At 45.6% G+C, this 12,126-nt stretch overlaps 2 protein-coding genes across 2 annotated transcripts in view; one reads left to right on the forward strand and one right to left on the reverse strand.

The window, feature by feature from the left end:
- Nucleotides 1-5,135: 5,135 nt before the first annotated feature.
- Nucleotides 5,136-6,321, forward strand: LOC127226291 (odorant receptor 131-2). The gene has a single exon (XM_051190191.1). The coding sequence runs from the start codon at nucleotides 5,149-5,151 to the stop codon at nucleotides 6,103-6,105; it is 957 nt and encodes a 318-aa protein (XP_051046148.1). The 5' UTR covers nucleotides 5,136-5,148; the 3' UTR covers nucleotides 6,106-6,321.
- A 3,132-nt stretch (nucleotides 6,322-9,453) lies between these two features.
- LOC127226518 (nuclear body protein SP140) overlaps nucleotides 9,454-12,126 on the reverse strand; it is a 30,132-nt gene continuing 27,459 nt past the window's right edge. Inside the window, exon 9 of the mRNA XM_051190612.1 lies at nucleotides 9,454-10,351. Coding sequence (XP_051046569.1) covers nucleotides 10,325-10,351 — 27 coding nt within the window. The 3' untranslated portion in view covers nucleotides 9,454-10,324. The remainder of the gene's footprint in view (nucleotides 10,352-12,126) is intronic.

The following is a 12,126-nucleotide window of genomic DNA, read 5'->3' on the forward strand; positions in this document are numbered from 1 at the left end:
CAGAAAGAAACCCTGTTTTGAAAATCCAAACCCAACCAAACCAAACCAAATAGTCCTCTTGGCTGTTTGGGTTCTGGGAAGGCTAGCAGACCACAGGAAGCCATCCTGTGGAAACAGATGGAAGCTGCATTAGTGCACATAAACTTCTGTACAAAGTGGTGCTAATAACAATAGCTCCCACATCGTCTCTTGTGCCAGATAAAGGGGTCTCAGGGCTGCTGTCCTTTGAGGCTGCTCTCCTTGCTTTGCAGATGGCTACCTTCTTTCTATCTCTTCATATGGCCATTTCTCTATTCATATGGTTCTTTCTCTCCTTGAGTCTCTCTCATGTCCTAGTTACCTCTTCTAGAAAGAATCACAGACTCTAGCCAGATTGGACCAACCAGGCACTGGAGGTGCCCATCAGACAACAAATCTCTTTACACCAGTGTCCCCTCTTGCTCCCGACAGAGGGATGGGAATTCCGCTGGTCTCCATCTCTGTAGTCTGTTGGGAAGACCAAGTGATAGCGTGTGAGGATCGGATGTCTGTTCAACATCAGTCACCACTGGCTCGGGGCACCAGGTCCTGGAGAACAGAGATTGGGTCCTAGAGTTGGACTGCCACCAGCAAATTCTAAAATCACTGTCAGGACCCAATAGTCCCCAGCCTGCATTCCTTCTTTCCTTCTCTCCCTTCCCTTTCTTTTCTGGAAAAAAAAATGTGAGGAACAGTATTGACTTCATAGGTTGTGTGCATTGCAGATCTCAGCTGCCTCACAGGAAGCATGAGAGGTGAGTTGGCTGCTACAGTGTGTTGTACATGTCACTAGCTGTCTGCTCAGAGGTCAGAGGAGTGGAAAATGCTCTCAGCTCCATTCCCAGAAGCCATGAGGAGCCCAAGGCAGTGGTTGCCCTCTGTGGAATGGCTGGTGTCATCTCTCCAGTTTCCCTGGCATACCCCCTCTCCTGCATCCTGCTTGTTGCAGGGATTTCCTACTCCATCCCTTAGTTGATGGGCAAGTAGGTTGAGGATGCTGGTGGCTCTGTACCAGGATAGGTGCTCTGAGTTACATCTCTAGGATGCTAATTATAGTGATCTATGCCCCCTCTTCTAATAGGGCCTTAACTTGGCACAGGTGCAGGCATCTCTGCAGTATGCTGACTTAGGTAGGGGCCATTTGGAGCTTTATTTACTTATTTATATTCTTTTTTGAGAGAGAGAGAGAGAGAGAGAGAGAGAGAGAGAGAGAGAGAGAGAGAGAGAGAGAGAGAATTTCCAACCTGCTGTACGGCTAAGGACAATCTGGAACTTAAGATCTTCCTGCCTCCATCTTCCAGGTGCTAGGATTGCAAGTATGTGTCACCACATTTGGTTTTATATAGCACGGGGTGGAGCCCAGGACTCTGTGCCTACTCTACAAGCGCTCCACCATCTGAGCTAGACAGTCTTTGAGTTCTTTATATAGTCAGGACAGACATCTCTTTCCGGATGTCTGTCTGATGGGATGTTTGCAGAAGAGTGGCTGGACCTGATTTTGTCAGGGAATTTGTGGGTAAGGAATTCACTGAATTCTCTTGGCTCCAAAGTCTTATTTCAAAACTGCGCTTTGTGCTGGAAGGAAGCAGGTGTTCCTTATTTTAAATCTTAAGAATAAGGACAATGTCCTAAGAACTCCCCCTGAATAGGTTAGTAGATGAAGCAGATTATGTGGGCCTGATTGCCAGAGTTCTTGATATGCAAATGTACCTCTAGAAAGAATGCAAATTGAGACCCAGAGAGTCTCAGGATGTATGATCCTAAAGAAATCGCTGGTCTTTCTGGGATCTCTTAATAAGAGCGGTAAAACCTTCCTTCCTTTATTCTGCAGGTTTCCAAGTCTAGTTACACAGTGTCCTAAGTCACTTGCTCTGGTGGTGGTGTCCACACAACGGGCCCCACCTGGCTGCATTGCTAGTCTGCAAGCCGGTGTGCGTGTTAACCCACTGTGGCAGGAGGGTGCAGGCATCTCATCCCGGCTCCGCCTCATGCCTGTCTCCTTCTTGCTTACAAAATGGCTTTAACCCTGGGATTCTGGCTCATTTTCTTCTGAAATGGGGGCTCTCCCTCAGCAGGGGCTGTTTCAGTTTGCTTGGGAGCTGCTTTGCTCTTCTTGCCCTGCCTGCACTCCGTGCCTGCTTCACTCTGGAAGACTCTGACTACCGCCAGCCAGAGCAGTTGCTTTGATTTCTGCACGACCTTCCCACACTGCCCCTGCTTTTCTTACTGACGTAGTAATAAGCAAGGCTATACATGAAGTCTTTGGTGCCTCATTATTTGATTAAACTGGAGTCCGAATCATCCACTGAACAATAAGGTTCTGTTGGCCAGTGACTCTCTTACCATCTGTTCCTACACTGTTTAGGATTAGGCATTGTCTCTGTCCGTGCTCGGTAAAGGCCAATGGCGAACAATGACAAAGCAGTGTGTCATGTTGATTCATGTGCTGAGCAAATCAGACAAGTGAAGAAACCACTTGGTCCCCACTTGGTCTCACCAACAGTAGTTCCCAGAAGCTATTTTGGATTAGGGGTGGGGGATGGGCAGCTCATCCTGGATAGCAGCTTCGACTGCATCCATTTGCGGGTCAGGAGAGAACAGCTTTTAGAATCTCATTCTACAGAGTGCACAGTGACAGAACTTGGCATCCGGGAACGCAGTTGGCTAAAGCCCTGGGTATGGCTGACTGCTCCACTCACTTGGAATGGAGCAGGTTTGTACCCTACATGGGATACCGCAGGCAGCTATGGGAAGGCCTGATGGGTAGGACAGAGGAGACCAGCAGGAATGGCTGGGATTCTGGGTGAAATGAAAGGGTGGCAAGCAGAACCAAACACCAGAGAATGTAGCTCATCAATGGTGAGCCCGTGTGTGTGTGTGTGTGTGTGTGTGTGTGTGTGTGTGTACATGTATTGTTGGGAAGCTCTAGCTAACAGGAAGGCCTTGACCACTGTCTATTCAGCCAGCAGTAGCCTAGCTTCCTTGTCTCTGGTGCTCAGAGGCTGGCTGCAGGGTATGAGAGAGAGAGAAAGAGAGAGCTGGCTCTGTGCTAGACAGATGGGGTTCTGATTGGATCAGCAAAGGACATTGAAATGATACAAGAGGTTCTGGGGTAGAGGTGGCACTGATGCTGTGGGCCCAGGCTCAGAACTGCTTTGTAAAGATGTGACGGAGGATGACTTCCTAGAGCAGTGGTTCTCAACCTTCCTATTGCGTCAACCCTTTAATGCAGTTCCTCATGTTGTGGAGACCCCCAACCGTACAATTACTTTGTTTCTATTTCATAATTGTAATTTTGCTACTGTTACGAATCATAATAGAAATACCTGATGTGCAGGGTATCTGATATGCAACCCCCCAAGCGGTCATGACCCACAAGTTGGGAACCACTGTTATAGAGGAAGAATGGATGTGGAGCTTAGCTTGGTCTGCTGCATAGTTCTGAGGTCAGGAACCAAGAACCAGAGAAGCAAAGAGACTTCCATATCCTAAGTCATGATGCTGCTAGCGGCATGTGGAGTGTGGGTTACGGTTCCTGTGACTCCTCCAGCCCACGGTGCAGTGCTGTTCTAACTTACAGGGTCCTATGGAGACTTCCTTCAGCCCTCTACTTCTATGGTGGTTTCCAAAGGACAATTGTGGTATGTATGTGTAGATGATTAAGAAGAAAGCTCTATGTTTGTTTATTTACTTACGGCAAGGTCTTACTGTGTAGCCTAGGTGGGCCTTGGCCTTGGGTTTCTCCTGCTCCAGCCTTCTAAATGCTATAATTACAGGTATGCATCACCACACCCAGGTTGTGGCCCAGAGGTTGAGAGCCATTGCTGTAGATCCTAAGTCCCTTTGTCTCTCCTTTCAGTCTTCCCTCTAGGGCCTCATACTTTCCAGTTTGCCTCAGATTTACTGTGCAGCCAAGGATGACCTTAAACTTTGGACTGTCCTGTCCCAGGTGGGATTATAGGCATGTATTACCACATCTGCTTTAGTCAGGGATGGGATCAAACCCAGGACTTTGTGCGTGGAAGGTAAGCACTCCATTAACCAGGCATGATGCATTCCCAGCCCCAGGCCTCTATCTCACAGGCTCTTCCATCTCCCAGTAGGGCCATCCTGGGGACTAAAGTTTTGGCTCATGGGCCTCCGGGGGACTCTTAAGCGTTTAGCCTCTTAAGCTTCATTTTCTCATTTGTAGAAAGTGCACAATAAAACCACTTTGTGAGACATGAAACACACAGTGGAGCTGAGGAGGATACCGTGAGCATAGTTGGCTTCGTAGAAAGTACTCAGGAGCACCTGTGACTGTAGTCCATCACTGTTAGTCTTTTCCTCATGTCTTAGGGACCCAAAGGAGTGAAGGTCCTGGGCTAATGACTTGCCCAACCTCCTCACAGCAACCACTATCTTAACACATGCTTAGCAGAAAAACATTTGACTTTATGTTCCTGATGGAAAAGGACACACAGGCATTAGCTTTGCTCATGACCCAAATTGAGCCATTTGAATACCCAGGATACATCCTCCAGCCTTCTTTCCTATGACTTACCTAAGTAAAGCCTCTTCCCTAAGTAAAGGAAGGCCTATGCTGTTGCTAGAGTTTCCTTTCCAGCCTGGTCCACCACCACCTCAGCCCCAAATAAACACAGAGACACTATATTAATTATTAAACTGTTGGCTGATGGCTAGGGCTTCTTACTGGCTATCTGTCTTAATTATTAACCCATTTCTATTAATCTAAGTATTTCCACTTGGTCTTATCTTACTGGAGAAGGCCTGGCACATCCTATACTCCCGATCTCTACATGACCCCTCTCTGCCTATCTTTTCCAGAATTCTCCTTGTCTCCTAATCCCACCTATCTTCTTGCCTCTATTGGCCAAACAGTGTTTTATTCATCAACCAATAAGAGGAACATATACAGAAGGACATCTCCCCATCACCACACACATGATTTCTCCAGCTTCCTTGAGTTTCATCAATACTATCTAAAATCATCATCTCCTCGAAGAAAGTGCTGCCTAGTCCTTGTGCCCAAACACAGACTGGAGCTAGAAAGCACACAGGAGGAGCTTCGGGCAGAGTCACTCATTTCTGTCTTTCTCTCTTTCAGGAGCCAAGCCAGCCCCAAAGACCATGAACTTGTCCTCTGAGAACTGCAACATATCTGACTGGCTGAGACTAGAGGCAACTGTGAAGGCCTCTGTGTACATGGTGGCTTTCACCATTGCCACATCCATCACCGTTGTCATTATTGCAATAGTGTCCCAGACTCTGCAGCTGAGGAAAGAGGTCCAATTGGTCCTCCTTTGCCACCATCTGCTATGTATCTCTTTCTACTGTGGTCTGGGGGTTGTCTTCCAAGGAATGCGGGCTTTGATGACCAACAGTCCCCTGATGCTGTGCTGGCTGGTATTTGGGGCACAGCTAAGTGTGGGAGAAGGGATCCTCCTTACTCTGGCCTTGATGGCACTCAACACTTACCTTGCCATTTGCTATCCCCTGAACTCTCCATCCATGGTAGACTGTGCCAAGTACAGGATTCTGGCTGGGACCTGGACCACTGTTATACTCAAGAATGTTGGCTTATTCCTCATAGAGGGCACTAACCCTACCCCAGCTTCTGTTTTCCAGTCTGCCCCACTCTGTCCTGTGATCTTGAATGGTACGCCTGCCAGAGTCATTGGCATGTTTTTCCTTGCCCTTCTTTTATCTGTCATTCTTGTGAGTTACTGTCTGATATACCGAGAAGGGAAGCGGGCTGGCCATTTTAACAGATCAAACATCAAGGCCAGGAGAACTGTCCTTGTTCATCTACTGCAGATAAGTTTACATGTGATACCCCCCCTGATATTCATTGGTTTGGGAAAACGATGTGGGGTGTTTTTCTTTGCTCTAAATCTGGTGTTTTTTGGTGTCTTTGCATTTGCACAGTGTTTCAACCCTCTGGTTTACGGGCTACGCAACAGGGAACTGCAGAGAAAGCTGTACTCTTGGCTGCACTGTCAGAAGAAGCAGCAGGGGGCTGGCTTAAACAAAAATGTAGTTCTTCGGAGGAACTCCAGACTTAATAGGCGTGCCAGTTTAGGCTGAGAACTTGCCTTGTGTTCAACCTAAAACTGTCACCTTGCTTTGATTTTGAAAGTACTGAGATTTCTCTGCTGCACCTCGGTGAGGTCAGCCAGTGCCTTTAACTCTAAATCCAGATGAACACTTTTGAAGGCCTGCTCTACTGTATCTGAGTGTGATTAATAAAAGAATCGCATAATAATGAAGTCACTGGAAAAGCTGGAGGAAACAGAAGTCAGGGACTCCACTGATTGGTGTCACATCAAGGTAGGCCAAGTAGCCCTGTGGTCTGGGCCCTCATGTCTTGACAACTTTGTCAGCCAGGAGGAAGAGCAACAAGATGGTGTCTACCTCCTCCCAGCTTCTATATGTAACATACTCTCCTATAATTGGTGGAACCTAACTGGTCATTGAGATGCTAAAAGAAAAGGAGTTTGGGAAATGTAGTTCTTAGTTTTACTGATTTGGCAGTATAGGAAGTGAAGACTGAATGAGCCAGTCTATGGGTACCTCTCTTACTACACTTAGTTTTATTTACAGATTATAATGATAACAGAAACAAAAGACACTATTGGGCGTTATGTTCCTCACACTATACAAGCCATTTTACACCATGTCAACCCTCACAACAAGTTTGTAATGTAGACATAATTACTATTGATTTACAAGTGAGAAAATAGAAGTTGAGAAAAGAGTTACATAAGCCTAAGGATTCTAAATCTTGGAGTTCTCATAACATTTTCTGCATGTGCTTTATGGCATAGGGTAATCACTTTTCTTAAAACATTAAAAAGAACTATTATTATTATGAGAGAGAAAGTGTGTGTGTGTGTGTGTGTGTGTGTGTGTGTGTGTGTGTAGGTCAGAGGACCATTGTTAGGACTTGGTTTTCTCCTCTTCTACTTTTATGTAGGTTACTTTATGTAGTCATCAGGCCTTTGAGGCAAATGCTTTACCTGCTGAGCCATCTTGCCAGCCTGACATTTTTTATTTTTGAGAGCTGAACCCAGTTGCTTGGGAAGATCAGGTCTTGACTCTCCACTTTGCTTTGGGTCTGGACACCAGCTATGGAAGAGACCCTCTTCCTTATCTGTCACTTTATCCATCACATTTCTCTCTTATCCATCAATGACTACGTTCTATGGTCCTGAGGCCATCCTTACTTTCAGATTCTAGGGCTTCTGTGTCATGTCTACACTCTTCCTTGGTTTCAAGTTCTCTTCCCTCCTCTATCTTCTCATCCTAGTTAGAGGGATGGAGTACTTGGACTTGCTAAGCAGGTGCTTTACCACTGAAATACACCTCAGTCCTCAGCTGCTTGTCTCTCTAGACTAAGCTTGCCCTTTTCCCCAGTCCTGATGCTAAGAAACAGAAGCATCACCATTTTTGCCAGGCCAGCCTCTGTATCTTATTTTCTTTGCCCCTCAGTGCCTAGCACAGTGCCTGGTAGACTGTAGGTGCTCAGGTAATGAAACAGAAACACTAACTGGGAAGAGATGCCTTTCTACAAACCAGTTTTTTCCTTCTTGGTTTTTCATGATAGGGTTTCTCTGTTTATCCCCTGCTGTCCTGGAACTCACGCTATAGACCAGGCTGGCCTCAAACTGGGAGATCTACCTGCCTCTGCATCCCGAGTGCTAGGATTAAAGTAAAGCACCACCATCACCCCACCCTTTCCACAAACTCTTACACCATGAAAGTCAGGCCCTTTACATTGACATATTAAACGTTTTGATAATAAAGAATCTTTTCAGGCTGGAGAAATGGCTCAGCAGTTAAGAGTACATATTGCTCTCACAGAGGAGTCATGGATTCCGTTTCCAGCACTCACACTAAGCAACTCATAAACTCTTATAACTCCAGATCTAGAGGACCGGGCACCCTCTTCTGGACTTCATGAGCACCTCACCCACAGGTGTACATATCCTCTCACAGACACACACGTGTCAACATAATTAAAAAAATAAAAATAGGTCAGCCTTGAAACCACACACACACAAACAACAAAACCAGATTCAGCGGGCTGTATCTATATGTATTTGTGTATACATTTAGATGTATGTATGTACGTGTATTAGTATTCTATTGTGAAGAAACACCATGACCATGGTGAGTCTTATAAAGGAAAGCATTTAATTGGGGCAGAGCATGGCAGAAAGCATAGTGGCATTCAGGCAGACATGGTGCTGGAGAAGGAGCTAAGAGTTCTACATCCAGATCCTCAAGCAACAGGAAGAGAAAAAGATGCTGTGCCTGGCTTGAGCACTTGAAACCCCAAAGCCCACCTTCTGTGATACATTTCCTCTAAGCCAAATAAACTCTCCCCCAAGTTGTTTTTTTTTTTTTTTTTTTTTTTTTTTTACTTTGTGTGTGTGTGTTGGTTTTTTGAGACAGGGTTTCTCTGTATTGTTTTGGAGCCTGTCCTTGAACTCATTCTGTAGACCAGGCTGACCTTGAATTCACAGAGATCTGCCTGCCTCTGCCTCCCGAGTGCTAGGATTAAAGGCATGGGCCACCAACACCTGCCTTGGTTTTTGGTCATGCTGTTTTATTTTTTATTGTAGCAATAGAAACTCTAAGACATCCCCATTTGCCCAGCTTCCAAGTCAATAGCTTATGATTTCTGTGTGTGGCTTCCTCAAGAGATGATATACAGAGAGCAAACTACTGGTTATTTCTCCTTCTTAAGATAATTGTATTCCTATTCATTTTACTTTTGTTTGCTTTTCCCTTCCTCCCTTTCTTCTTCCTCCTCCTCCTTCTTTTTGGAGCCTTAGCTGTCTTGGAACTCGCTCTGTAAACTAGGCTGGCCTCAACCTCAAACTCACAGATATTCTGCCTCTGCCTCCTCAGTGTTGGTATTAAAGGCATGGGCCACCACCACCCGGCTATTTTTTTTTTTTTTTTTGAGGTAAGATATCAGTATGTAGCCTTGGTTGGCCTGGAACTTGCTATGTAGATCAGGATGGGCTTAAGTTTATAGACACCCAATTGCCTTTGCTTACTGAATGCTGGAATTGAAGGTAGGTGCCACCATGCCCAGCCTCATTTGTAGGGTAATTTAAGTCTTAATAACATGGATCTGGATCAGAAAGATGTTTACCTAGGTGATTATAATCCAAGTTTAAGTCATGAGTGACAGGTTGTGACAAGAGCCAGGATCACTTTTAAGATGTGAAATTCTGAGCCAGGCATGGAGCCTCGCACCTTTAATCCCAGCGCCAGGAGGCAAAGGCAGGCCATTTCTGAGTTCAAGGACAGTCTGATCTACAGAGCTAGTTTTGAGGCAGCCAGAGCTACACAGAGAAACCCTCGAGAGAGAGAGAGAGAGAGAGAGAGAGAGAGAGAGAGAGAGAGAGAGAGAGAGAGAGAGAGAGAGAGAAAAGAGAGAGAGAGAGAGGAAAAACCTTTGCACCCCAAATTTAAGCTTGGGTAAAATACAGAAGGAGAGAAGGGAGGGAGTGGTGGTTAAAGTCACTTGCGATCAGATGAGATGAGAGCTCTTGTAATATTAATGATTAACTCTCGGATCACACATTGCACATATATGTAACGTTCATCTCTATCTGCCACTATCCCCCATCTATATATGTATGTTACGGACTAGCTACCAAGAGTTAAGGTGGCAAAGGCCTGAGAAGCCAGAGTTGGGATGCAGTTAGAAATGAGTGTGTGTAAGGTCAGATAATGAGCTGGAGACAGGTGGGTGTTGAAGTTACTGTTGCAGTGTTTGGCTGTAGGGACAGACAGGGTGAGCTATAGAGTTGAGTTCAGCTGTGGAACCCAAATTCAGGAGTAGGTCCAGATGAATGGGTGAGCTGATGCATTGAAGGGCAGGTCCAGATGGATCAATAGAAGGATGGTAGATGGCCAATTTGAGTAATCTCTGGAAGTAGCAGGGACCAAGCTGAACTGAAGCCCTTAGAACCTTTAGGAATTCTCCCCCTGTTGGTCAGTCGATGCACATACAAAGTGGTAGGATGATAGTTTGGTGGGAACCATCACCACCACAGGGCTTGGCATCCTCCTTATAGGACATAGATAAGGGGTCGCACGCTTTGCCCAGACTGGTGTGTGTGATCAATTCTTGGGTTTGGTTTTCTTGGTACGATTTGAGTTTGCCCATATGCTTCTATAGTCCCAGACCACTAATAAATCTATAGAGAGGTCCTCTTCTGTTCCGAGGCATTTGTCAATTGTCAGTTTGTGTTATATAGGTGGTGCCAAACAGATGGTGCTGTTCTCATATACATCCAGGTGCAGACTCATCCTACAGCAGCAAACAGAGTCAAAAGCTGCTTGTGAAAAGAAGTCTCTCAAGGAAAGACACATTCTGAAGGCAAAATCAATGAAAAAAAAAAAACAACCAAAAAAACAAAACCAACCAACCAAAACAACCAGCACACCCTTTTACACAATACAGAGTAACTTAGGCCTAGCCCTACCTCAACACTGGATCATATTGTCTTCATGGAGTATCCGAGGCTGTTGTGTATGGAGTTGTAAAGGTAAAGCCTTTATTACAGTGAAGATCAGAAACATAGGAAGTTTGCCATGGGAAGCTGTGGGCGTTGGGTAGAAATGGCCCAAGACAGACTACAGCCGATGTATACAATACAGCGGGGGAGACAGGGCTATCCAAGTCCATTGCAGCACAGACGATGTCATTGTCAGTCCCAGATGCCAAACATGGAACTGCAGGATTTTTGGTTTGTTTTTTGTGTGTCCTATTGGATTTCAGTCTTAATTTGGTGTGATATTGCTGTGTCCCTGGTCCTTCCTTTTGTAACGGGGAATGTCTGTTCTGTGCCACTGTCTGCTGGAAAGAAGTAAATTCCCTTTTGATTTAACAGGGGCTGACAGATCAGGGATCGCCCCACAGAGTCTCAGAAGAGACTTTGGATGCTTGGATAATGTTTAAACTGTTAGGAGGACGGGAGGTCCTAAAGTTGGGCTGAGAACATTTTGTATTATCAGATGACCATGTACCTATGGAGGCCTGGACAGGATGCTATTATTTGGTTATAAAATATCTGCCAAGGCTCATGCCGAAGACATTGAACACTGGACGTCTGGTTGGTAGTGATATTTTGAGAGGCTATGAAACATTTGGATGCTGGGACCTCACTGGAGGATGAGCCTTGAGGTTTATAGGCTGACCCTACTTCCACTGTCCTTCTGCTTCATGGACCAACAAGATGTGAACAAAAGTCCTCATATTCCTGCTACCATAGCTATGATTGGTTTCTACCACTACTCCTTCCCTGCCATGATGGGATGTCCGCTCCAACTGTGAGCCAGAATAACTCCTTCCTCCCTTAAGCTGCCTCTTATCAGGTATTCTGCCGTAGGGAGAGAAAGTAATACAAATATCAAATATTCAAATATCTACCACAGGGCTGGTAAAATAGCACAGTTCGAAAAGATGCTTGCTGTAAAAACCTAATGACCTCAGTTCAGTCCTCAGAATCCACTTAAAGGTAGATGGCAAGAAATGGCTCCATGATGCCTACAGGAACACTGTGGCATATGTGCCCCTCTCCAATCAAAAAAAGTTATCCACCACAGAAGAATGGCTAAACAAAACGAGGTCTAAGTATACAAGTAAACAATGGAATATTATGCAGCCTTTAAAGGGAAGGAAATTCTCAGGCTGGGTATGGCAGCACACCTCTTTATTTCCACTGAGGCACAGAGGAGGCAGAGGCAGGTGGATCTCTGTGAGCTGTAGGCTGGCCTGGGCTGCATAGTGAGGACCTGCCTGTCTTCAACATGTCAGATTCAGTCTTAAACCCTGTATGGTTAAATTTGCTTTATTGGTTCCAAAATGCCCCTGTAATTGGTCGTTTCTCATGCAATCCTTCAGCTTCCCCAAGTCACCTGAAGCATTACTGGAAACAAAGTCTAGAATGCATGTCTGAGCCAGCTACGGGATAGTTAACCTGGACCAGCTACCAGACCCAACATGTTAAATAAGAAATGAGATCACACAGGTCTCCTCCAGCCCAGCCCAGCCCAGCCCACAGGGTGCATCTCAGCCATTTC

The sequence above is a fragment of the Phodopus roborovskii genome, unplaced genomic scaffold (genome assembly GCF_943737965.1).
Source record: "Phodopus roborovskii unplaced genomic scaffold, PHOROB, whole genome shotgun sequence".
In the NCBI taxonomy this organism is placed as follows: domain Eukaryota; kingdom Metazoa; phylum Chordata; class Mammalia; order Rodentia; family Cricetidae; genus Phodopus; species Phodopus roborovskii.